The 26,734-nt window shown below is 37.4% G+C and overlaps 1 protein-coding gene and 1 long non-coding RNA gene across 2 annotated transcripts in view; both read right to left on the reverse strand.

Moving 5' to 3' along the window:
- LOC121488981 overlaps positions 1-26,734 on the reverse strand; it is an 88,282-nt gene that overhangs the window by 15,038 nt on the left and 46,510 nt on the right. The window lies entirely within an intron of this gene.
- On the reverse strand, positions 8,074-8,433 carry LOC121488980 (glyceraldehyde-3-phosphate dehydrogenase-like). Its single transcript, XM_041751354.1, has one exon. The coding sequence runs from the start codon at positions 8,431-8,433 to the stop codon at positions 8,116-8,118; it is 318 nt and encodes a 105-aa protein (XP_041607288.1). The 3' UTR covers positions 8,074-8,115.

Below are 26,734 nucleotides of genomic sequence, written 5' to 3' on the forward strand. Positions count from 1 at the left end.
CTGAGGAAGTGGTACACTTGTGTGGTTGTCCTAAGCTTGATCTCTAAAATAAGATATAGAGATTGCTTTAATACCCTGTCACTTACAAAGTAATAAATCCTGGGATTTTTACTTTATTCTCTGTGAATCATTTTCTTCATCCATAAAATGGAGACAATGCCTATCCCTCTGAGCTACCAAGAAGCTCAGAGGGACTTCACCACATGATGAAAGAGATAGTCACACTAATAAATGATTTTTTGTGTGTTTTCTTGACTAATTTTTATGGGACTATTTAATCAACCTTACTGTTCAGGTCATTCAAGGAAATGTAAGGAATGATTGAACAGGTAAGTATGTCTTTCTAAGAATGCAGTTTGTTAGTGACCAAGAATTCCAGAAAAAGTCCTCAAAGACCCATTTCATATCATTTGGTATCAGAATAAATTTTAATATTATTCTAAATGTCCCATCTGTACAACTTAGTACTGAAGCCAGTGTGACAGTATAACTATGAGGATGTATTATTCTTGCATGTCCCATAGTTCTTTTTTCACTAAACCAAGTCTTTCTTCAGGGTACAAGCACAAAAGAAGTGATTCATTCAAAATCCCAAGTATACCCCCATGACATTTTTTTTCTAGACAGTTCTAAATCATTCTGAGAAAAAGAAAAAAGAAAAAAAAAATGCCTTTTGAAACTGCATGGAGTTCCTGCTCTCAATACTGTTTACATAACAAAAGTTTCCGGGCTGTTGCCTCTTAAAGTCAAAGGAAGTTACCAGAAAGTGTGTTGGATGTATGGAAGGTGGGTGAGAAGGGAAATAAGTGGAAGAAAATAAAACTTCTAATGACCTAACTCAGAAACTGCAATTGGGTGAACTTTCAAAGTACAGAAAGGAATGAAAGAGACAATTCTCAAAGCAGTTTGTCAGTGTTTCTGGTACTAAAATAACATGCCAGGGGATTTTTTGACAACAGAGCACTGACGTGGGTAATTCTAGCATTTTCAAATACACAAGACATTTATTTGCCTCCTACAACAATATGTAAAGGAGATATACTGTAGGTAGAAATGGTACTAGTACAGAGTAGGTGTCGTTAGTATTGGAAACTACTGCCCACCCCTCTGAACAGAATATTTCATAGGAACAATTACAAACCATACAATATAAAGTTTCTGTCTCTGCTTTGGAGTTACCTTCTGTCTTGTATCATTGAAGTAGAAAGCCTTCAATAAATCATCTTTGTTATTTATCTGACTTCTGCTAAGGAGAGAAAAGACATACAGTCAGTTCCCTTGAATACCACTCTGTTGGTATTATACTAAACTCTCAGGAAAAACTCTGTGATACATCTCAAGCAAGTGAACAAGAGGATGTAGTAGAGAATATAAATAAATCAGCACCCTTCACAACCTCCACATTTAGACAGCTTGGGCCATGGCCCACCTCCCTGAGGATGATAATCCTGCAGTAGGGGTCTTCTGTGTTTTCCAGTACCTTCCATGGGTTCTCTTGCCTTGCACAAAACTGCCACACTTCCCTGTGTTTTCTCTAAAGACTAAAAAAAATGTTTCACTCATCTTAAGTCACAAAAACCCAAAAAAGGAGACACAAACCCAAATAACGAATTCCCTTTCTACTCAAACACATGAGTCTTTTTTTCTTGAAGCCATTTTGAGCAAAGGACACAGTGGGGATTTTGGCTCTCTCCACCTACCTCTACCCTTGGAGGAGATGGCAGCACAGCACATTCCATGTTAGGAAGGATGATTAATGATAATGGTAGTCCAAAGGCCATAGAGATGATGCTGGCTCTCCCACTTGTTACCTTTGTTTTCTCTGCCAAGTCACTTCCCACCTCAAGGCTCGGTTTCTGTATGTCCAAATTCAGACTAATAGTGAAAAGGGTAATGATAACAAGAATGCATCAAGCAATTGTATGTATTAGCAATGTGCAAGGCATTTTTTTGAAGTATCTCCAATTTTCAAAGCAATGCTATGAAAGAAAGGTTATTATTGCTGATTTACACATGTGAACATGAAGCCTCAAAGCACTGGAATTATTTTCCATAATGTATAAGTGGCACATGTGGGAAAAGGTTTGAATCCTCATATGTCTCTCAACTTCATATTCTCTCCAAGAGTATCACTTTCCAGAGATATCATTCTTCCTCCTTCCCCCAGGCCTATCATGAGAAGCATATCAGAGAAAGTGTAAAAGCTGCCCCAAATGTGAGTATAACACAACATTGAAGAATGCCTTTCATATAACAGGTTTATCAATAATTATAAGGAAAAGGAAGGAAGGAGGGAAGGGGCATGTATTCCTATAGGTATAAAGAGATACATATAGGTAAGGTAACTCAGGCCAGAGGGTTCCTTAATCCCAAGGATGAATATATAACCACAGCTATGGGTTTCTTAAGGGATGTTTTGTGATTCTAGAACCCAAAATCTTGGAGAAGGAAGAGAAATTCACAGAGAGCGTCATGGAGACTAGAAGCTGGGTGCCACTGTGGGAAATGGTAACCAGGGTAGAGTGTCCCATAAGTGGTAACCTCACAGGATTCCCTGGGAGCTCCCTGGAAAATACTGTGTGCAATAATCCCATGATAGGATTCCACAATTGTAGTGAGCCAGTGCCAGAAGGGAAACCCTTCCCTCATGCAAAATTGGTCCTGATTCACACCCAAAAGAAAAGCTCACCAACTGCAATAATTGACCTGTGGCTTCTGTCCCAAAGAAGAATGTGGCCTTCAGGAGCCAAATTACAGGGTTACAGTATTTCCCAGCCATAAACATCTATCCAACGACTCATGATGGAGGGTTCTCCCCTTCTGGAAGAGACTGTTACATGCCTTTAGTATTTAGCTGGTTGTCCAGGCTGCTATTTCTTATAAATCTACACAGTGCGCCCAATGGTTCAGGAGCACACTGGAGTTGGAACATCGCTGCGCATGTTTTGCTTTTTGTTGTCTTAACCTGATGATCTTCCAGGAGGATTAACTGCAAGAAAATGCCTTTGTCATTACTAATGTCACAGTCCCTTTCTTTGTCTGGCCTTTGGCATGGTAGTTTGCACTGAATTGATTACCAATTTCTCATTTGTTTCTTGAAACACATAGTCATTTAATCACTCAAAGAACATTTAATCACTCAAAAGAAAAGAGTCTTTTCTTGGGATTTGACCTGGGCATGGAGCCTGCTTAAGATTCTCTTTCTCTCTCTCCCTCAGCTCCTCCTCACATCTCTTAAAATTAATTAATTAATTAATTAATTAAACAAGCCTGTGCCTAATAGGGGCACCAGAAGGTAAGAATAGAAAGAATGGAGAGAAACAACCCTTGGAAAGAAAATTCTTGAGTTCTCCAGAGTTAGAGAAAAACATGAATCCTTACACCAGAAAAACATTTCAAGTTCAGAGGAAAGTAAATAAAAATAATTCTAGGCATAGATATATAGTAGTGAAATCAGAAAACACAAAACAAAGACAATCAAAATTAGCTGGAGAAGAGAGACAGAAGACCCCTGAAGAAGGGAGAGGAATTGATTCTACCACGGTAACCCCCAGGATGCTGAGGGAAAATGTGATCAATCTAGAGGCTATATCCTCAACTACCATTTCAGAATGAGAAGACAATGCAGTCATAGCAGACGGATGCTCAGAGTTTACCACCATTCTCACAACAGTCACATGAGGGCAGGAGGTTTCTCTGTGTCCTCCCCAGCTTAATCTTTGTTGCCTAGAATACTCCTCTCACAGAGGAAACATACAATGAATATTCGTTGAGAGAAGAAAGAAATCAGCTCCTAAGGGATGTACCTCAGGATTGTGAAAACTGAATCCAGAAAGATGGAGCCATTTGCACATGGCAGCAGTGAGTCGTCATGTTGCTGAATCTAGATAAGCATTGACTACACAATTAGCAGCAGCAGCCAAAGGGAGGGTTAAAACAAAAAAAGAACAGTGTACAAAAATGACAGAGAAACTGTAAGGGGATAATAAGAACTGAAGGAGCCTAAGGCTTCTATGTGTTTAGAGAAATGATAGAAACACCAGTAACTTGGTATCTCATCAGTAAAATGTGAATGGCAAAGATCCAAGGGCAACCACTGAGAGAACAGAAGAGAAAGCATGATTTTCAAACCAGTACGAAGGGGAGAAAAGAAGAAAGAACATCCAAACAATTCAAAAGAAACCAGACAGAGGGGGAAAAAAGAAGCACAAAGTGGGCACAAACATAGTAAAGAGAGCACAAGAGATACAAGAAGGAAACAAATCCAAATATATCACGGTAAACAAAAGGGTGGCAAAACATTTAGAGAATGCTTTAGTGTTTAACAGGTAATAATATTGGTGTTCCAAAATAAAGTTGGTGCTTCAGGTCTCTCTACCATATTGAGGCACCACTCCAGTGTGGTTTTGCTTCCAGCAATAGCAGCTCCCACTCTTTCTCAGAGGAACCCACTCCACTCCTGTGGATGGAGAGCCTGAGTACCTGGGAGTGGTGGCCAGGAGCAGCAGTCTACAAGGCCACCAGCCTTCAGGCCTCACTGGAGTCCTGGATCACCGTGAGATGAAGCTTACTGTCCATATTTCTCCCGAAGGGCCAGGCCGAATTTACCACTCATGGAGTGGACCCTGCACACGACTGCCTTCTTGCTTGCATTCTCCTCCCACCACCCTGCCCCATGCCTTTGAGATTTCCCTGTGAGCACCTCCTGAACATGAAGCCTCAAGCCACTTCTGGGGAATCCAACCTCAGATTCAAAGTCCTTTAGAAAGGGAACCCTGGGTGGCGTAGCAGTTTGGCACCTGCCTTTGGCCCAGGGCACGATCCTGGAGACCCGGGATCGAGTCCCACGTCGGGCTCCTGGTGCATGGAGCCTGCTTCTCCCTCTGCCTTTGTCTCTGCCTCTCTCTCTCTCTCTGTGACTATCATAAATAAATAAAAAATTTAAAAAAAAAAAACAAAGTCCTTTAGAAAAAATGTATTTATTTGAGAGAGACAGAGAGAGTGCATGTGCACACACAAGGACAGGGAAGGGCAGAGGGAGAAGCAGACTCCCCACTTAGCAGGGAGCTCAATGGGGGACTGGATTGGAACCCTGGGATCATGACTCAAGCCAAAGGCAGATGCTTAACCAACTGAGCCACCCAGGTATCCCTCAGATTCAAAGGTGTTTTTTTTTTTTAGAGTCAAAGTTCTAAATATAGAATTTCACTTTTTCCCCAGAATTAGTCAAAATCACAGGATCAAATATAAACAAAACTTAGAAAAATGTGTGAGTGATGTCGATGCACAAGAAAATATTTAAATTAGGACAGGGGGAAATTCCAGATGATTTTAACTACCTTAGCTAATAAGCATTAGAGTTTGCTAAAGAACTTTCTTTCTCATAGTCTTACTGAAAAATAAATTATTTAGTATGATTTTGGTAGAGAAGGCAGTCTCCTATAGGCTTTAGTTAGTCTTTCTTTATCCCAACCAGTACTTCCTTGTCTGCCGAAGGAAATTCCACAGCCTTAGGAGGCAGCATACAAACCAGTAACATAAGTGCATCCTTACACAGAGTTACTTAGCTGCTGGGACGTTTGATTTTTTCTTCGATATCTTATCTTTAAAAGTTTGACCTGACTCATTTAGGAGTAGATTATGAAACTGACAATATGTTTTTAAGAGTGGCCGATGATAGGTTTTCTTATGTCATTCTCTGTTTTAGAATCTCCTTTCAGGGGCACTTGGGTGGCTCAGTGGTTGAGTGTCTGCCTTAAGCTCAGGTCATGATCCTGGGGTCCTGGGATCAAGTCCCGCATCAGGCTCCGGGCAGAGAGCCTGCTTCTCCCTCTGCCTATGTCTCTGCCTCTCTCTGACTCTGTCTCTCATGAGTAAATAAATAAAATATTTTTTAAATAAATAAGATTAAAATCTCCTTTCAATATTTTCCAATAATTATGATTTTTAGAGAGCCCACAAAATTATTCTTAATAGATTATGATTGTTTGCATACTCACTTATCTTCTTTTACACAAAAAGAACATCTACCTTCTATGACATAAAGTGTGGGTACTTCTCAAAATGATGGGGGGGGGTTGTACATAAGGTATAACTTAGTTTGTTTTGATAAATTCCTATACTTGGGTAATCAACATAAGATATAAGATATTTCTATCATTCCCCCAATTTTATCACCTATAGTTAAACACTGTTCATGTGTCTTTCTTCATAGTACAGTTTTTTTGTTCTAAAATCTCATAAATGGGGCAGCCCCGGTGGCGCAGCAGTTAAGCACCGCCTGCAGCCCGGGGTGTGATCCTGGGGACCCGGAATCGAGTTCCGCGTCAGGCTTCCTGCATGGAGCCTGCTTCTCCCTCTGCCTGTGTCTCTGCCTCTCTCTCTCTCTCTGTCTCTCTCAATAAATAAATAAATAAATAAATAAATAAATAAATAAATAAATCTTTAAAAAATAAAATAAAATAAAATAAAATAAAATAATAAAATAAAATAAATGGAACCGAACTGTATGTATTGCTTATGTCTTCTTCACATATTGCTTTTGAGATTCATCTGTGTTGACTGGCTTATCGATAATCTATTTCTTTTTTATTACTGAGCAGTATTCATTAAATGAATATCAATTGAATGTGGAAGTCTATTTCTGGGCTTTCTATTGTGTTCCATGGACCTGTCTATCCTTATGCCAATACTACAGTCTTGATTCCTATAACTTTATAATAAGTTTTGAAATGAAGTAATATAAGTCCTTCAACAGTGTTATTTTTTTAATTGTTTTGACTATATAGGTCCTTTGATTTTTATGTATATTTTAGAATACCTTGTAAATTTTGACAACGTTGTTTATTGGGATGTGTAGAACCTATAGTCAATTTAGCTCATCTGCCATCAAATGTCAAAATGAATTGACATTTTTACAGGATTGTCTTCCTTTTTTTCCCAAATATTACTCTAAAAATAAATAAATAAAACACCTGGACTTTAAAGCTTGACATAGGAAATCAATGTGGATGAAACATTTCCTAATTTTTAGTGGAAATTTTATTACCTGTTCAAAAAGTCACTTCCTAAAAGCAAGGATTTTGCGTTAAAGGGAACCAATAGAACTCATTGCCAAGAGACTTTAAAATAAATACCTTAGGATTTTCTCTTTGGACCCATGCGGCTAACTGCCCTTTCCATTTTAGAAATATTTATTGAGCGCCTTCTATGTGTCAAGCCCTACTCTAAGCACAGAAAACATTGCCATGACCAAAACAGACACACACACAAAAAAAATCCCTGCCTTCATGGAGCTCACCTTTTCTAGTGAGGACTGTTCAACATCTTCATACTTGCAGCCTCTAGAGGAGGTCTCAAACATATCTACATTGTTCCAAATGCTGTCCTCTTTAAATACTGCATTTGTGAACACATAAAAGGTAAGCCTGAAAATAACCTGTGTGTGTGTATGTGTGTGTGCGTGTTGTATAAGATTTCCAAACTCACTCCTGTATGATTTTAGAATAGGAAAGCTTTTGACCTTGGCTCCTTGTAGAAGAGCAAAGCTCCAGTTCAAGAAAAAATAGAAGTAATTTCCAGAAATCATAGACATTGGCAGTTTTATTGTTTTCGTGTGGAGGAGGCATATTCATTTGGTTATTTGCATATAAACTCTGCTATTTTGCTACTGGACAATTCTTGTTCTGACAATTACTTTTGGTCTTCTACGTGGATTAAAAGGACTAAAAGGAGGAAGGAGATTCCACAAAGGTACTAAGTTAGAAAAGAAACTGGGAGAAGAGGGAAAAAAGACATTGAGAGCTGCAAAGTGAAGAGAAAAAATTACCCGCGTGAATCAGAACTATTTTAACTTCAAACACTTTTCAGGTGAAAACTTTTTCTTTTTTTTTTTTTTTTTTTTTTTTTTTTTGGCTGGGTACAGTATATTTTATTGATGGTACATGACAAGGTAGGGCTCCCCAAGCCCCTCCCCTTCCTCAGGGTCTAGGATGTAAATTGGAGGTCAGGAGATTCTCAGTGTGTTGGGGGATTAAGTTGGGGCAGGGACTCCCCAGCAGCTGAGGGCCTCTCTCTTCCTCTTGTTCTTGCTGGGGCTGGTGGTCCAGGAGGCTCTTATTCCTTGGAGGCCATGTGGACCATGAGGTCCACCACCCGGTTGCTGTAACCGAATTCATTGTCATACCAGGAAATGAGCTTGACAAAATGGTCATTAAGGGCAATACCAGCCCCAGCGTCAAAGGTGGAAGAGTGGGTGTCACTGTTGAAGTCACAGGAGACAACCTGGTCTTCAGTGTAGCCCAGGATGCCCTTGAGGGGGCCCTCCGATGCCTGCTTCACTACCTTCTTGATGTCATCATATTTGGCAGCTTTCTCCAGGCGGCAGGTCAGATCCACAACTGACACATTGGGGGTGGGGACACGGAAGGCCATGCCAGTGAGCTTCCCGTTCAGCTCAGGGATGACCTTGCCCACAGTTCTAGGCCGCCAGCCTTCTCCATTGTTGAAGACCCATGCCAAACATCTCAGCTCCAGAAAATAGATGTTGGCAGATCTTCTCCAGATTGATCCCGTTGATGACAAGTTTCCCGTTCTCAGCCTTGACTGGCCGTGGAATTTGCCGTGGTAGAATCATACAGGAACATGTACACCAATGTAGTTGAGATCATGAAGGGTCATTGATGGCGACAATATCCACTTTGCCAGAGTTAAAAGCAGCCTGGAGACCAGGCGCCCAATACGCCAAATCCTTCACTCCGACCTTCACCATGTGTCTCGGGACGCGCTGGCGCTGCAACCAGAGGACGCGGCTGTCTGTCGAACGGGACGTAACAGAGCGCAAACTTTTTCTTTTATAAGATTTTATTTATTTATTCATGAGAGACACAGGGCGAGAGAGAGAGAGAGAGAGAGAGGCAGAGACACAGGCAGAGGGAGAAGCAGGCTCCATGCAGGGAGCCCGACCTGGGAATCGATCCGGGATCCCCAGGATCACGCCCTGGACTGAAGGTGGCGCTAAACCGCTGAGCCACCCAGGCTGCCCCAGGTACAAACTTTTTGTTGAGCCATGTATATAGTTTTCAGATTCGCACGAACTAATGTTTCTCCTTTTTCTCTTAAAGAATATCATTCTCTTTATTAGCCAAGTGCAAAATAACCATTTAGCCATTATTTATTCATTCAGGGCATCCTGTCTTCAAATCTTTAAGAAAGACACATTTTATTTATAAATATGTTTATTTGCTTGTTTTCTAAAAAATAAGAATGAACATCTAATACACTCAGCAATGAGCACAGGCAATTGTTCTGTGCTTTTAGAAATTAAAAGAAAAGATACAGACATGCATATGTGTAAATATTCCATAAATAATTTACTAATGGTTGTATATTTATAATCCGGGGAAGATATGATTATCCAAATCTTTATTCTCCCTAGCAAATGGTATAGGCTTCAAATGGAAAACAGTAACCTATTTCTAATAAATTGGCTTTAAACTCACTAATTTTATTAAGCCTGTAAGCTCAGGCTGATTGATTTAGTAATATAATGTACTTGGGCTCCCATTTTTAATAATTAATTGTTCATTGCAAGAGATTGCTTTTTGGGTCATCCTTTCCCATTTTGGTCATCACCTCGTTCCTGCTGGGCTCCACACATCAATTCTGAATTCATTCCACATGCAGAAATTAATGAACGACTCAGAACATCTTTTATTTTCTTTGGGGGAAATAGTTACATTGGCAGGAAATGGGTATGAGCAAATGGAACAACAGTCTAGAGCAAAGTAGCCCTTTTCTGTGTGGGATAAAAGACCAGGGATGAATCATGAAATGCCTTGGACTGGAACTTCCAGAGCAAGGCAGCCTTCCAAGGGCCAAGAGGGAGGAAATTTGTGACTCTTCCCCTATTTGCAAAATGCAGAAGCTAGAGACATTGATCGGAGCATCTTGGGAGCCCAATACAAGCTTGCAGTGAAGCTCAGGCATGAAGCAGGGTTTTCTTCTGTGACACAATGATATGGGGTCTATTTTGGTATAATGAAAAAGACAGCACATAGTTACATAAAACCATTTGAGTGCCAGGGATGACAAAGCATACAGCAAGGCACGCCAAATACATTTTGCTGAGACAACGTCTGTTTCTATCTCTAGCTCACTTCAGTGATCCACCGGGAAATCAAGGCAGAAGATAGAAAATATCCAGTACACTGCGAGCTACAAAATTAGCAGTGAAGACTACTGGGAAAAAGAGAAAAAAAAACACAAAAACCTTGAGGTCATCTGTTCCAACCTTCTGATTTTACACATTTGTTGGACAAAGGAGGCATAGAAGAGAGATATGACCTGCTCAGTGTAAAACCAAGTCCATGGCAAGATGGTGTCTAGAAACAATGCAGGTCTCCCCATTGTCTCAGGTGTGTTGATGTTTCACCCTTGCTATGTGGCCCACTGGATCAAAGATGACCATGAGCTGTTCCCAAAATAAATAAATAATGTCACTGAGAATTCACAAACCAAAGAGTGCACATGTTAAAGATGTTCAATTCAATGTTTTCTAGTACATTGGAATTGTGCCACCACCACCACAACAACACATTTTGGAATATTTCTATCACCCCAAAAGAAAATCCCATACCTATTCACTGTCATTCTAATGATCCCCTCCCCCAATACCCAGCAACCACTATTCTGCTTTCTGTTTCTATACATCTGAATATTCTGGACATTTTGTATAAATGAAATTATGTGATAATCTGACTTTTGTGACCAGCTTCTTTCATTAAGCCTGTTTTCAAAGTTCATCTATGATGCAGCAGGTATCAATATTTCATTTATCTTCATGGCTCAATAATATTCTATTGTATGGATACACCACATTTTTTTTCCATTCACCAGTTGACAAACATTTGGGATGTTCCTTTTTATGTCTATTATGAATAATGCAGAGGTCTATGAACACTGTGTACAAATTTTTATATATGTTTCCATTTCTCTTGGATATATACTTAGGAGTGGAATTGCTGAGTCAAATAGTAACTCTAAGGTTAACCTTTTGAGGAATTGCCAGACTTTTCTTCCAAAAAGGCTGCATCATTTTGCATTTCGCATTCCCACCAAGAAGGTATGAGGGTTCAAATTTCTCCGCATCCTTTCCAACACTTGTTAGCGTCTGTCTTTTTTATTATAACCCCCTTAGTGGCCATGAAGTGGTATTTCTGTGTGGCTTTATTTCTACTTCTCTGATGGCTAATGATGCTGAGCATAGTTTCATGCGTTATTGGCATCTTTGTATTTTCTTTGGAAAAAATATCTATCATATCCTTTACCCATTTTTAATCAGGCTATTTGTCTTTTATTTTTGAGTTGTGCAAGTGCCTTATAGACTATAGACACCAGACCTTCAGATATATGATTTGCTAATATTCTCTCCCACTCAGTCTGTTATCTTTTCCATAATACTTTTAAAGAATGTTTCATCAACAAGAGAGTTTGGAAAACGGTAGATTAAGCAAAATGGATCAAATTTCTCTGTTCTAGGATTATCCAGTTAACTTAAGGTCCATGTTGTTTGGAGTTAATTGGACACTTAGGTATTCAGGGTCCCCAAGAAGAAAACAGGGAGCCAGGACAGTGAAGACAAAATCGCACTAGCATCCAGTTTTATAGCCTAGACCAGACCACAATAGCATCCTGTCTAGCAGTCTCTACAGGAGTGACTTTTGCAAAACATCCTGAAACAAAACAATTTTATGGTTAATTGTTCCTCCACTATCACAAGTGGAGGCAGCTATCTCCAAATGTCAGCCCTAATGACCATCAACACACGAACAATAACCCAATAGGTAGGCAGGTGCATGATGAAAGCCCTGCTGGGTACACCTGAGCAGCCAGTCCACAGGGGGACCCACACTCAGGATGCTCAAGATAGTTCTACAAAAGAACTTATAAAACCCCTAGATTTGAACTCCAAAATGGCCACTCTTTCAGGTCCCGTCTCCAAGACCTTTCTACAATCACTCAATGAACTTGGCTTTGCTGCTCACCACTTGTCATCTGTTCTACCTCTTCATTCTTTGAAGCGGTGGGACCAAGAAGTGTGGGCACTAAAGGGACAAAAATGTTGTAACATTGCATATTCTATTTTTAAAAGATTTTATTTATGTGTTTATTTGACAGAGAGAGCCAGAAAGCACAAGTGGAGGGAATGGCAGAGGGAGAGGGAAAAGCTGGCTTCCCGCTGAATAGGGAGCCCCACACGGGGCTCAATCCCAGGACCCTGGAATCATGACCTGAGCTGAAGTCAGATGCTTAATTGACTGAGCCACTGAGGTTCCCCTACATTGCATATTCTAGAATGCACATGTACAGTTCCCCAAAATGTTAAATGCCTGTCAATGGGCTTGTCATGGAACTAGCATCTCCTAGAACACAAGCTGCCTCCAGAAATGCCATGAATTTCCTGTTATTTCCTTAGATTTCTACAACAATATTTTCTCTGAGTAGAGTTAATGTTGACCATTACCTTTCCCCCAATCCCTACCACTACTACCACCACCACCTGGATTTTTAAATAGATGCATATGTTAAAACAAAAAATAATTGAATATTTAGAAAACTACATTTAAAAATTCCATCTATTATCAACTGTCTTGCATATAAGAATCACATAATAAATTCTACCTGAAAGTCAACATCAAGAGAAATTTCACCCTTTTGTATAAATGCAATCCTCCTTTTGGTACTAAGAGTTATATAACACAACACAATTTTCATTTTTGCCTTCCCCCACCCCCAGGAATTTATGAATTTATGTGAATGTCTTACTCACAAGCATATAATATCTCTGTTATACACTAGTCCCTGAAACATTATTTTCATTGGCTTTTTAATAATGAATGTGTACATCTAATTTTGCCTTGCCTTCTATGTTTGATTGCATCCTACTCAACTCTTACTTGCAACTTGGGCAAGTGTGATTGATAGGTCGATCAATCAATATACAAAAGGAAAAATAAACTTTCATCTTTTTTTAGCTCCATCCACATCATTGCAAATGGCAAGATTTCATTCTTTTTTATGGCTGAATAATATTCCATTATATATGTGTGTGTGTACATATATATACACATATATATTCCATTATATATATAATCCCATTATATATATATAATCCCATTATATATATATATATATATATATATATATATATATATATATATACACCCCACATATTTTTTTTTATTCATCTGCTGATGGACATTTGGGCTGTTTCCATAATTAGGCTATTGTAGATAATGCTGCTATAAATATCAGCATTCAAGTATCCCTTTGAATTAGTATTTTTGGATTCTTTGGGTAAATACCTAGTAGCTCAATTGCTGTATCACAGAGGGATTCTATTTTATTTCACTCATATGTGGAATTTAAGAAACAAAACAAACAAGCATAAAGAAAAAGAGAGAGTCAAATCAAGAAACAGAATCTTAACTCTCTTAAACTGCAAAGAACAAAAACTGATGGTTACCAGAGGGGAGGTGGGTAGGGGGATGGGTTAAATAGATGATGGAGAATAAGGAGTGCATTTGGTATGATGGACACCATCTCTTGTATCAAAGTGTTGAATCACTAAATTGTACACCTGAAACTAATATTACAAACATGTGTTAACTAACTGAAATTTAGAAAAAAAACTTTTAAAAAAGCCTATAGGAGAAAAAAATACATGTAGAATGGATAAATGAATGAATAAATAAATAAATAAATTTTCATTTTTTTAAAAAATTACCATGTCAGATGAAAACTGCTATACATATTCTTAAAATACATCAAAAGTGGGATCAAAACTATGTATTAATGTAAAGACTAGCGTATACCTGAAAATTTATATTGAAGGGTCTGGGGATGGGTGCAGTTTTAAGACATACCCTAGAGTAGCTGAAATTCAATTATAGTAACAGACTTATGTGGCTGTATGTCTGTAGAAACTCACCATATGAAGAAACTATGAGCAAAGCAAAAACAAAACAAAAACTTCCAATTGTTTTGAACACGAGCTCCCAATTAAAGCCACAAGGACATACCAAATTGCAGGCACAATTTACTATGGTGTATACCTATCAAATGGGCACTTTAAGTGCCATGTTGCACAATGTGCTGTGATTTATTGAACAAGTTAATGCTTCTCTAGAACAAATCAAAAGGAGACATGGAATAAGTAAATTAATCAGTAAGCAAATAAATGGGTTATATATGAGGTCAGGACATGTTTGGCCTTGCTCCTTAAAAAGCTTAAAGCTAGACTTTTTGAGAAACTGTGATTGGAAAGATTTATGAATGCATAAGAGGAAAATTTAGTCCAGAGACTTTCAAAGTTGTCTTTGATGAGTGAATTATTTTTTAATCCTAATCTCAGGATTTAGAGCTACTTTTAGGGCATAAATATGTATGTGGTGACAGTAGAGAAGTACAATTGTCTTAAGAAACCATATTCATATTCATAAGAAAAAACTCACTTTCAGGGCACCCTTAAAGATCCAGTTTTTGACCTTCTTATATTTATAAATGGTAGCCTTGCCTCCACTCTACCATTATTATTCCCAATGCTAAAGTCCCTTAAGATCCATGGAAGTATTTTCAAAACAGAGCTTTAGGATACCCGAGAATCCATACTTTCTTCCCAAAGAAACGAGCAAAAGTTTGTGTTGTCCCACGTGATCCTTAGACTAAGGCATGAGAAGCCCCCTAAAGGAGATGCCTGGTTTACAAAAATTGGCCAGGATGAGTGTTTGGCTAGGATTTGTGACACAGTAAACTGAAGGACAGAGGAGTTTTAAGAGCAAAAACTAAAAGTTTTGAAAGATTCCAGACTTAGACAGAGCCTGAGAAATCATGACAGTCTTCGTTTATAAGGGAGCAAGATAAACCATGAGTGGACAAATGCAGTCTGGAAAAAGATCAGTGATGACATGTAGAGTATGGGGGCTGGTTAACAAGTAAGCTGGATCACAAGTCATGACTACTATTTAGACTTTTGATTGGCAGCTCATGTTCAGAGCCATTGCTGGAGGAAGGGGCATTCCCCTCCGAAAGAGAAAGAACAAAACCAGACCAGCTTAGGGAGAGGCCACAGTCCATTCTTTGGCAATTCCTGTTCTGGAGTCCATCACATTCCTGTTGTGTGCTCACTGCTATCCTCTCCCACCCTACTCCTCCCTCTGCCTCCTGCTCTCAAGCATCTCTTCCTCACTTACACTAATTTACATTGTTGTCCAGCATTGTTCTCTCAATTTGATAGAGTATCTTACTCATTCTTGATCCTACCTCCCAATCTGGATTCCAGCCCCACATTCCCACCAAAATGATGCTTGCTGAGATCATAAATCACCTCATGCTGCTAAATCCCAACAGGATCATTTAATTCTCCTTTAAAAAAAAAAAAAGATGTATTTGTTTATTTCAGAGAGAGAGAGAGCATGAGCAGGGGAGAGGGAGAGAGAGAATCTCAAGCAGACTCCAATCCCAGCAGGCCTCAATCTCAAGACTCTGAGATCATGACCTGAGCCAAAACCAAGAGTCAGACATCTAACCAACTGAGCCAGCCAGGTGCCCCAATTCTCCTCAGTAGCATGAAGTAATGTTGACAATCCCCCCTTCTTGAAAGTTTATCTTCCTTTGGCATTCTTATCTCTTCAGTTTTTCTCTCTCGCTCATTTGTTTTCTCCTCCACAGGGTAAACTCCTCTAAACAGCATCAAAGGTTAGAGTTCCTTGTATTTTTTTTCTGTATATTCTGTCCCCACTTTTGCCCACTGACCAGCAATTACCATCTAAATTTCAGTGACTCCTGAACTTATCTCCTCTCCCCTGAGCTCCAGACCAATGATCAATAAGACACATCCACTGAGCTTTTTCAGAGGCACTTCTGAGTACACTCTTCCTACACCATCATCCTTAAGTCCAAGTTAACTCACTTACCTAGATCTCTTCACTAGCAGCTGTCTTATCTCTCTATTCTCCAGCCTCACCCATCCTACTCTCACTATAGAAGGGTTCTTTAAAACATGAATTTGATTATGTTGCTACCAACTTAAGTCACTTCAGTGGCTACTCATTGTACCTAAAACCAAAAATCAAAATCCTTAATATAATTCTTGAGACTTTATGTGATTATTCAATGCAAAATATACAATCTTTTAAGGTATTAGGTTGTAATGTCAATACATGAGGGAAAATTTTATATAACAAAATTAGTCTTGAAAATTCCTTTACCTAACCACAAAGTATTAGTTCAATTATTTTGTATACATCAACTTATATATTAATATGTGTGCATGCATTCAAATATGCATACATATTTTATTTGCAATACAAATAAAAATATATAATTTTAATTACATAATAATTATGAAGAAAGAGTGTTAATGGAACTCTTGAGTATTGTATGGTAGTTAATATCAATGACTCTAGAGTGTGATTATCTGGTTCTAAAAGTAGTGCTACCACTTAGAAACTGTGTTGCTAAAGCAAGTTATTTGACCTTTCTAAGCCCTTGTAAAATGAAGCCAATAATCGAACCTAAGTCAGAGGCTTTATTTTCCATTCTCAATGAACTATTTTACACAGTGAAGCTAAAATTGTGGAAAATGGACTGTGCAATACCTGCCTAGATTCACAGTAACCAGGAAATCAGAACTTCCACCATCCACAGAACTTCACATCATGTATTTTGAATGTTAAACTCGAACAGCCTGACCCTTTTATATAGGGTGATTCTAGCTCTCCTTGTTATCCTGGCATAATTATTAACAGTTCCTTCCATTCTCAGAAGTCTACATGATAAATTATCTGCATAATTATTCCTGATCTTCAATGTCAGTCTGTTTTCTTCTGAACAAATACTGTGACGTGACCACTTTTGTTTTCAAATGTCTGTGTTGCATCTTTTCAAATTTGTGTGTACATTTCTCCCTTCCTGAGTGTGTGCCACCAGTCTCTCCTCAATTATACTTTGATGGCTTTCTCACATGTGAGTCCCAGGCCTGCTTTCCTGTGTATCACAAGGAATTTCTAAAAGGGGGGTAAGTATTGATACTGCATGGTTTGGGGGAAAGGCTTGTACTCATGTGTAAAAGAAAACTGTAAAAGCAATTTTCTATGAACTATGGTGTGCACTAAACCAACTTCTGGCTGATGAGTACATCTCTGCCTTTGCCCTGCCCTGCACAAATATCTACATAAGCCACAAGAGCTGTATTTCCAAATATTTCCAAGTCTGTGACCCTTTTTTCCAGAAGAACAATTAATATCTACAAAAGAGTGATGCATGGGACCCCAATGTGTGGGGTGGGGAGTGATGACAGGTTGGCCTTAAAGATTCTGAACATTCATACAGAAAAGAAACCTATTTGCTTTGGTTTCAACCAGAATTTCCCAGACTGATTTATGCACAGATTTTTTTCTTAACTTTTGCATTCTTTGTTCTTTAAGTGAGAGGCAGTGTGGTGGCCTGGAAAATACTTACAGTAGAGGTATTACCAGCACCAGATCTGGAGGCTGACTCTGGCTCCAATCACGGCTGCATTGCTTATTAATTATTTGGGTGACTTTGGAAAACCTACTTAATCTATCAGCCTTCTCACTAATAAAATGGAAAAGCGGTAGCCCTATCTTGTATTGCTATTATAAAAATCGAATAGAAGTAGAAAGGTTTAAGGGCACTTGGGTGGCTCAGTTTGTTAAGCATCTGCCTTCAGTTCAGGTCGTGACCTCGAGGTCCTTGGATGGAGTCCCACTTAGGGCTCCCTGCTCAGCAGAGAGTCTGCTTCTCCCCTTTCCCTCTGCCACTTCCCCTGCATGTTCTCTCTCTCTTTCTGTCAAAATAGATAAATAAAATCCTTTTTGAAAAAAGTAGAAAGGTTTACTTAATAAATAGTATTGGAGTAGCTAGTTATTTATTAGAAGGAAAGCCTCCGGATCTCACACCATATACAAACTATAAATTTCTAATGGATTAAAGGCTAAACACAAAAACAGGAAGCGCAGCTACAATTACATCAACTAACAATCTTAGAAGGAAACCCAGGAGGCTGCCTGGACAATTTACGGATGAGTAGAACATGTCAACCAAGGCAAGAAACCTAAAAACAAGAAGTTATAAATGTTTTTGAATCTATGAGAAGTTGAAAACACTAGTCTATCATAAATATATATCAATATCCAAATGAAAGAGATAGGAAAAAATATTTCAATGCAAATGACAGATAAAGTAATGTCTATATAATATAAAAAGCTTTATGAACTGACAAGCAAAAAAAAAAAAAACAAGTAGAAAACTTGGCAAAAGAACAGCAAATCACAGAAGGGTGAATCCAAATGTGATTATATAAAAAGATGCACAAACTCTTTAAAGATCAAGAATATGCTAATTAAAGTAACAGTAAAATAACAGTTATAATCATCAGATTGGCAAATTTTATTTTTACAAAGTTAATGTTTACTGCTGGTGACAAAATGGAAGGGACCATGCTCTCATACTCTGCAGGCTGAAATATACCTCATGAGACTTTTTGGAAAAGTAACCAAGAAAAGTCTATTAGACTAAACAAACAAACAATAACAACAAAAAAACCTTTTTCTCTTTTAACTACTTATCCCAGTCCAGGTTGTCTCTTTTAGAAAAAGCAAGGCACCAATGTGTTTACCCAACTAAACACACACATAGTGGCAAAGGAATTGAAACAAAGTCAAGGACCATCCATAAGAAAACAGCTGAATTAATCACAGTACTTGTGTCATAGAGGATTACACAGCCATTATGAAGAATGAATTGAAGCCAAAACAATTCACGCAGAGGGATTTCTACAAGACTCTGTTGAATGAGATAGATGTTGGGAGACAGAAATTTTTAGCAAATTATTATTATTTTCTGTTATTTCTGTCATAACATTAAAATGACACTCTTACTTCGCCCACATCAGTCTTTTGGCCTTCTAGTGGCATGCAGTCTTCATTCTTGAACTATTTGAAAGGACCAATCAACATTCACAGTCTATCCCCATCCCAACCTGATGTTAGAAACACACAAATTGCTGTTCAATCCATAATCAACTCTTTATAAAAACAAGCTAGTCATTTGTCTTCTTCATAGAAGAAAGCTTAGTGCTTATTTAATAATCAAGGTGATGAATGGTGATTGAATTCAGTTTTGGTTGTTCTTTTTATTGGAGACGCAAAGAAGTTGGCTTCTTGGTTTCCCTTGTGCAATGCATTTGAAAAAGTAGGCATTGCAGCTTATATTACAGATGAATAAAGCATTATTATCCCAAATATATTAAGGGCTTCTAAAGTTGGCAAGAAAAAACCAATAGCTTTAGTTTTATGAAATGGATTAGAGATAAGAGAGACAGTAAGAGACAGTACATGGATTTAAAAAAAAAAAAAAAGGCAAGAGGTCCTGTCCTGCACAGAAAGTTCCTCAACCTTGCTTGTGGTGGATGTGTCTTATGCTAATTTAGATAAGGCTGAGCAAGGTGTCCCAAGATTCCCTTCACTATGTAGCTCCAGGTCATTGTGCACCAGAAGAGACACGAGGGTTCCTGGGACTTGCAGGAGGGAAGACAAGCAGGAGCCATGTTCCTTCTGTACCCAGAAGGTTAGGGTACGGCACCAGGCAGGGCTGCTGCTCGCATATATTGTCTATATGCTTACTTACCTTGTGGGAGGTTTACAGAGAGCCTGCAGCCATTCCTACTCCTACCAGATCCCCACCTTCAGCTTCTCGTTCTCCTGGACCAAGTGCCTTTTAGCTCTGTATCAAAGGGAAGTAGTTCTTCTTACAGCTAACTCACCACTGAAGTCAGAGGCTTAGAAGAACTAATTCAGCTTCGAATCAACCCTCATAGATTCTGGCTCAGCCTCCCAGGTTCCTGCTTATCTTTGCTTCCCTACTACACGTTCTTTATTTTCTAAACTCCCTGACCTGCTGACTCCAGGCTCCAGCATCACACACAGAAGCAGCAGCCACATATAAATTGCCTAACCAGCTCTCACAATTGCATAAGGTCAGATACGTCAAATTGTGGTTTATTATAAATCTTTCCTAGTGGTTCTGATTTTTAAATTGGACTCTGGCTGATGCCTTACTCAAAGTAAGGAATACTAAGATTTCACTGAGATAAAATTGGTGACTATCCAAAAGTTTGACCACAAATTTTTATTTTGGATGAAAGAGATGGGAAAACAGTCCTAATCATATATTGCTAAGAAAGTTTAAAAATACTGTGATACCTATGAAGAGGAATTTGATTAACATCAAATGAAACTATATATAAATTTACTCTCGTATCCTGAGGTACTATTTCTGGAATCTATCCCAAAAATACACTGTCAAATATATATATAATGATGCATGTGCAAGCATATTCATTGAAGCACAAATTTAATAACCAAAGACTCACAATCCCAAATGTGCATCAATAGGGAACTGGCTGAAAAATTATGATAAATCAAAACAATGAAGTAATATGAAACCATCAAAGGGAATGAGATGTATTTCCATATATTACATGGATTAATTCCAGGATGTAATAAATCTAGTAGAAAGTAAAATATGCAAAGTGGGAAAAAGTATGGGTAGTGTGTGTCTATCACGTATCTAAGAATGAGGAATATATATTTTTTCATATACATGTGTGTGTATACATAAATATATGTGTACATATATTCATTCACTGCTGGAACAGTAACATAAAAATTGCTAAATATTACCAATGGGAGAAGGAGGAATGTAAAAAATAAAGATAAAAGCCACAGTTCTCAGAATATTTACTGATTGGATATTGAAATCATAACAAAATTTTATATCATTATAAAATCAAATTAAATTCAAAAACTATTTCCTGGATATTGAAAACAAAATGAAATAAATGTATCAAACTGTGTATTTAGTTGAGGACATAACCATGCAAAGAGCTATTCAACTGACATTGAAACACAGCAATTTCAGTGTTGATAATAGTGATACCACTATTCTGAGATTCCTTTGCATATATTGTGGAATAAATCTACAATTTCATTTTTTTTAAGATTTTATTTTTATTTATTCATAGAGATACACAGAGAGAGAGAGAGAGAGAGAGAGAGAGAGGCAGAGACACAGGCAGAGGGAGAAGCAGGCCCCATGCAGGGAGCCCCACGTGGGACTCGATCCTGGGTCTCCAGGATCACATCCCAGGCTGCAGGCAGTGCTAAACCGCTGCGCCACGGGGACTGCCCTAAATCTACAATTTTAGTGCTATTGAGAATCAAGGTTTTTGACATGGAGAAAAGAGATGCAGATGTAAGTTGATGAAACTAAGTTAAAAAGTTCCATTTCTAAATTTAAATTGAAATATTAGAATAAATGTATCATTTTATCTTTAAAAACGTATTTCTTAACTCTAGCATAGAAATAATAACCAACTCAATAGAAATGAGCACTTCTAGTACCCACGTTGGATCTGTGGCAACAGTTCCACCAGTCAAGAACCAGAGCTCTACCCAGAGTGTTTAGGAATAAGAAACAAGACATAAATTACCAAACTCATGAATGAGAGGGCTGATATAAATACAAATCATAAAGATAACAAAAGGATGATAAGAAAATATTATGAATAATTATATAACAATAAATTCAACAACTCACATGAAAATGAAAAAAAGAAAGCTTTGAAAAACAAACTATATAAGCTCACTTCAAAATTAAATAATAAATAAATAAATAGCCGAAAGAGCCCCATATCAATGGTTCTCAACCAGGAACTATTTTCCCAGCAAGCGTCATCCAGCCATTTCTGAATACACTTTTGGTTGTTATAATGCAGTTGGGGAATATTGGCTTCTAATGAATGCAAGAGATGTTACTACTTATTTTATGATGCATGGAACAGGCTCTGCAAGGCTGAATATTTTAGCCTAATACCTGAAATAAGGTAAGTATGCCCACTCTCATCACTTCTATTTAATGATACAGTAGAGATTATAGCCTATGTAATAAGGGTATATAAATAAATAAATTCATACATACATGATACATAAATGACATCAAAACTGGAATGGAAAATATAAAACTGCCTTCATTTAAAGATAACATGATTCTGTATGAATAAAATCCTATGTAATCGACAAAAGAGCATCTAAAACTAATAAGTGAGTTTAGTAAATTTGTAGGATACAGGGTCAATATATAAAAATCGCCAGTTGCATTTCTCCATATGGCAACAAGTAATTAGATATTTAAAATATTTTTAATATTACCATTTTTACAACATGAGTATATATGAAACACTTAGAGATAAGTTTAACAAAACATATATAAAAAACTTCTATACTGAAAACCCCAAAACACTACTAAAAGAATTTAGAAAAGATGTGAGTAAATGGAGAAATATATCAAGAATATTTTTATAAAGAAATGACAAGCTGACTCTAAAATGTATATAAGGCCAATTCACAGGAAATTTATTAGACAAACAACCTAGAACAGCCAAAACAGCTTGGAAAAAGGAAAACATAGCTGAAACACTATCCCAATGTGATTTAAATCCTTACTAAAAAGGCATCATATGTTTAATACTGGCTAAAGATAGACAAATAGTTGGGTGAAACATAGTAGAAAATGCAGGCTAACTTCACACTAACATGGATAACTGATTTTCAACAAAAGTACAAAGACAATTCACTGGAGAAACGGTAGTCTTTTCAAGAAATGACACATTAACAATTGGATATTTACACGTAAAAAGAGAGGAAAAGACTTTCAATCTGCGCTTTATTCACAAAGAAAAATGAACTTAGGATGATTCACAGATCTCAATATAAAATCTAAAAATATAAACCATTTAAAAGATAGGAGAAAGCATATGTAATCTTAGGCCAGGCAAAGATTTCTCAGATATATCAAAAGCATGATTTAAAAAAAATTGGGCCCCATAAAAATTCAGAACCTCTACTCTTCAAAAGATACCACTAAAAAAGTAAAAATAAGCCACAGAGTGGGAGAATACATTTGCGAATCACATAGCTGATCAAAGGCATATCCAGAATGTACAAAGAACTCTCAAAATGTAGTTATAAGGAAAAAAATTTTAAATGTATGGAAAATTTGAATAGTCCTTTCACCAAAGAAGATATACAGGTGATAAGCATGTGCAAAGATGCTTAACACCACTAATTATTAGATAAATGCAAATTAAAGCCACAATATTATGGCATTTAGAACATGTCAGCTTAAAATTACTGAACGTACAAAGTGTTTGCAAGAATATGAAGCAACTGGAACTTTCATTCTATATACTGCTGGTAGGAACATAAAATATTACAACCACTTTGAAAAATAGTTTAAATATAAACCTACTGTAAGACTGAGCCATTTCACTCATAGGTATTCCCCCCCCAAAGTAAAACTATATGTCTATATAAAGACTTGTAAATAAATGTTCACAGCAGCTACATTTTTAATAGCCAAAAACCAGAAATAAACCAAATGGCTATGAACAGATGAATGGATAAACAAATTGTAGTATATCCATACAATAGAATACCACTTAACAATAATAAAGAACTTTATACAGCTTGGATGAATCTCAATATAATCATGCTGAGGGGAAGAAACAAGACAAGGAGAGTACACAGATTCAAGGCATACTATCAAAATTCCAGTCAAATTTTGTGCAGAAATTTAAAAAATAACAGTAAAATTCACCTGGTGTTCCAAGTGAACCCAATTAGTCACAACAACTAGCTTGAAAAAGGAAAAGAATTTGAAGATTCACATTTCCTGACCTCGAATTTTATGCTAAAGACACAATAATTAAAATAGTAATGGTATAAAGATAGAGAAATAGATAGAATAGCATTGAGCGTCCAGAAATAAACCCATGCATCTATGTTCAATTGATTTTTGTCAAGTGTGCCAAGAGCATTCAATGGGGAATAGACAGTCTTTTCAACAAATAGGGATGGGACAACTGGATACTCATACGCAAAAGAATGAAGTCAAACTCCTACCTCATTCCACATATAAAAGTAAACTTGAAACGGATCAAAGACACAGATGTAAGAGATAAAATTATAACATTCTTAAGAGAAAATAGAGGTAAACCTTCATGACCTTGGACTAGGCAATGAAAAGTACCAAGCAATAAAAGGAAAAATAGATAAATTATGTTTGATCTAAATTAAAAACTTTTGGGCAGCCCAGGTGGCTCAGTGGTTTAGCACCTGCCTTCGGCCCAGGGCATGATCCTGGAGTCCCGGGATTGAGTCCCACATCGGGCTCCCTGCATGGAGCCTGCTTCTCCCTCTGCCTGTGTTGTGTCTCTACGTCTCTCTCTCTCTGTGTGTGTCTCTCATGAATAAATAAATAAAATCTTCTAAAAAAATCAAAAAATAAAAAAACTAAAAACTTTTGTTCATCAAAGAACACTATTAAGGAAGTGAAAAGACAACCTACAGAATAAGGGAAAATATTTGCAAGCCATGTATCTGATATGGGTCTATAATCCAGAATATAGATAGAACACTACAACTCAACAACAAAGACATACAACCCATCAGAAAATGGGCAAAGGATTTGAACAGACATTTCTCTGAAGATATACAAATGCCAACAATATATGAAAATGTATTGTTAAGGTCACAGCATTATGTCATTGTGGCTTTACATCATTACTCATCGGGGAAATGCAAATCAAGACCACAATGAAATAAATACCAATTCACACCACTAGGATGGCTATAATTTTTTAGTGGAAAATAGCAGGTGTTATTAGAGGTTGTGGAGAAATTGGAATACTCCTACATTGCTGATGGGAATGTAAAATGATGCAGCCACTATGGAAAACCACTAAACACAGAATTACAATATGACCCAGCAATTGTACTCTAAAATATATGCCCCAAAATATTGAAAACAGGTATTCAAACAAAACCATGTCCATGAATATTCCATAGCAGAACTATCAGAAGAGCCAAAAGGTAGAAACCATCCAAATGTGCATCAACAGATGAATGAATAAACCAATCCACACATGGAATATTACATGTGGATTTGGAATAATCCAAATCTACAGTGGAATATTATCCAAACACAAAAGGGAATGTATTACTTCTACCAGCTGCAACATGGATATACCTTGAAAACAATATTCTAAGTGAAAGAAGCATACACAAAATGCCACATAGCATATGACTCATTTTATATGAAATACTAAGCACAGGTAAATCCATGAGAGAGAAAGCAGATTAATGGTTACCGGGGTCTGGGAAAAGAAGGGAAAGGGAAGTGTGGAGTCAGGGGTGGGGAGCAGCAATCAAAATGTTTTAGAGCTAGATACACATTTTGGTTGCACAACACTGAATGTACTAAATCCCGTTGAATTGTCCACTTTAAAATGGTTCGTTTGATGTTTTTTTTTTTAATTTTTTTTTATTTATTTATGATAGTCATGGAGAGAGAGGAAGGCAGAGACATAGGCAGAGGGAGAAGCAGGCTCCATGCACCGGGAGCCCGACGTGGGATTCGATCCCAGGTCTCCAGGATCGCGCCCTGGGCCAAAGGCAGGCGCCAAACCGCTGCGCCACCCAGGGATCCCGGTTCGTTTGATGTTATGTGAATTTTATCTCAACAAAACAAAAAGTACATACGGTTTGATTTCATTTATATAAAATTATAGAGAATGCTAGCGCATCTATTGAGACTGAGGCAGATCAGTGACCTTCCTAGGATAGCAGAAGAGGATATGCAGGGAAGGGGATTGCCAAAGGCTCTAGGAAACTTTGGCTAGTGATGGATATGTTCATAATCTTGATTGTGGCGATGATATTTCATAGCTATAAACATCTTTCAAAATGTATGTACAGCTTGTATTGTATTATAATACAATTTGCAATTAATCATACCTAATAAAGCCTAAAAAAGATTAAAAGTAAAAAATGGCGTTTTCAATAGATTAAAACATACTTAACGAACATATTAACAATGATACTATAAAAATCATGTATATCCTTATTCTAAAAAGCCCATTATAATACATGATACATCAAATACACAAGGAAGGTGTGCCGGGCTGGCTCAGTCGGCTCAGAGTGGTGAATTCAAGCTCCATGTTGGTCGTGGAGCCTACTAAAACATATAGATAGATAGATAGATAGATAGATAGATAGATAGATAGATAGATATATGATAGAAAGATGGATAGATAATAGATACACATATACACACATGCACATATACAGGAAAGTATGAATGCTAACAGATAATTGTTAATACTAAGAAGTTGCTGTAAATTTTGTTAGCAGCTAATGGCATGTGGTTGCATATTTTAAAGCCTTTTTCTTTTGGAAATACACGCTGAGATAAAAATATGTGAAGCCTAAGATTTTCTTTAAAATAATCCAGATGGGGTAAAGGAGGAATGGGTAGGTGAGGGTACATAAAACAAGATTACCGAAGAGTTAATCACTGGTAAACCTTGGTGATAGGTACCTGGTGGCTTTGGAGGAGAAAGTTATCTTCCTTATTTTTATATACAAATGAAATTTTCTATAATAAAAAATCTAAAAACAAAGTAAGTATACATGTATATTCTCAATACATAAGGAGAATATCTCATACTTTTCTTCCCTTTCCAAGCCATAGAGAATAACAAATGAGTAAATTTTACTCCACAGAATGACTCAAGCCTGTTCTCCCATGC

The sequence above is a fragment of the Vulpes lagopus genome, chromosome 4 (assembly GCF_018345385.1).
Source record: "Vulpes lagopus strain Blue_001 chromosome 4, ASM1834538v1, whole genome shotgun sequence".
Classification (NCBI taxonomy): domain Eukaryota; kingdom Metazoa; phylum Chordata; class Mammalia; order Carnivora; family Canidae; genus Vulpes; species Vulpes lagopus.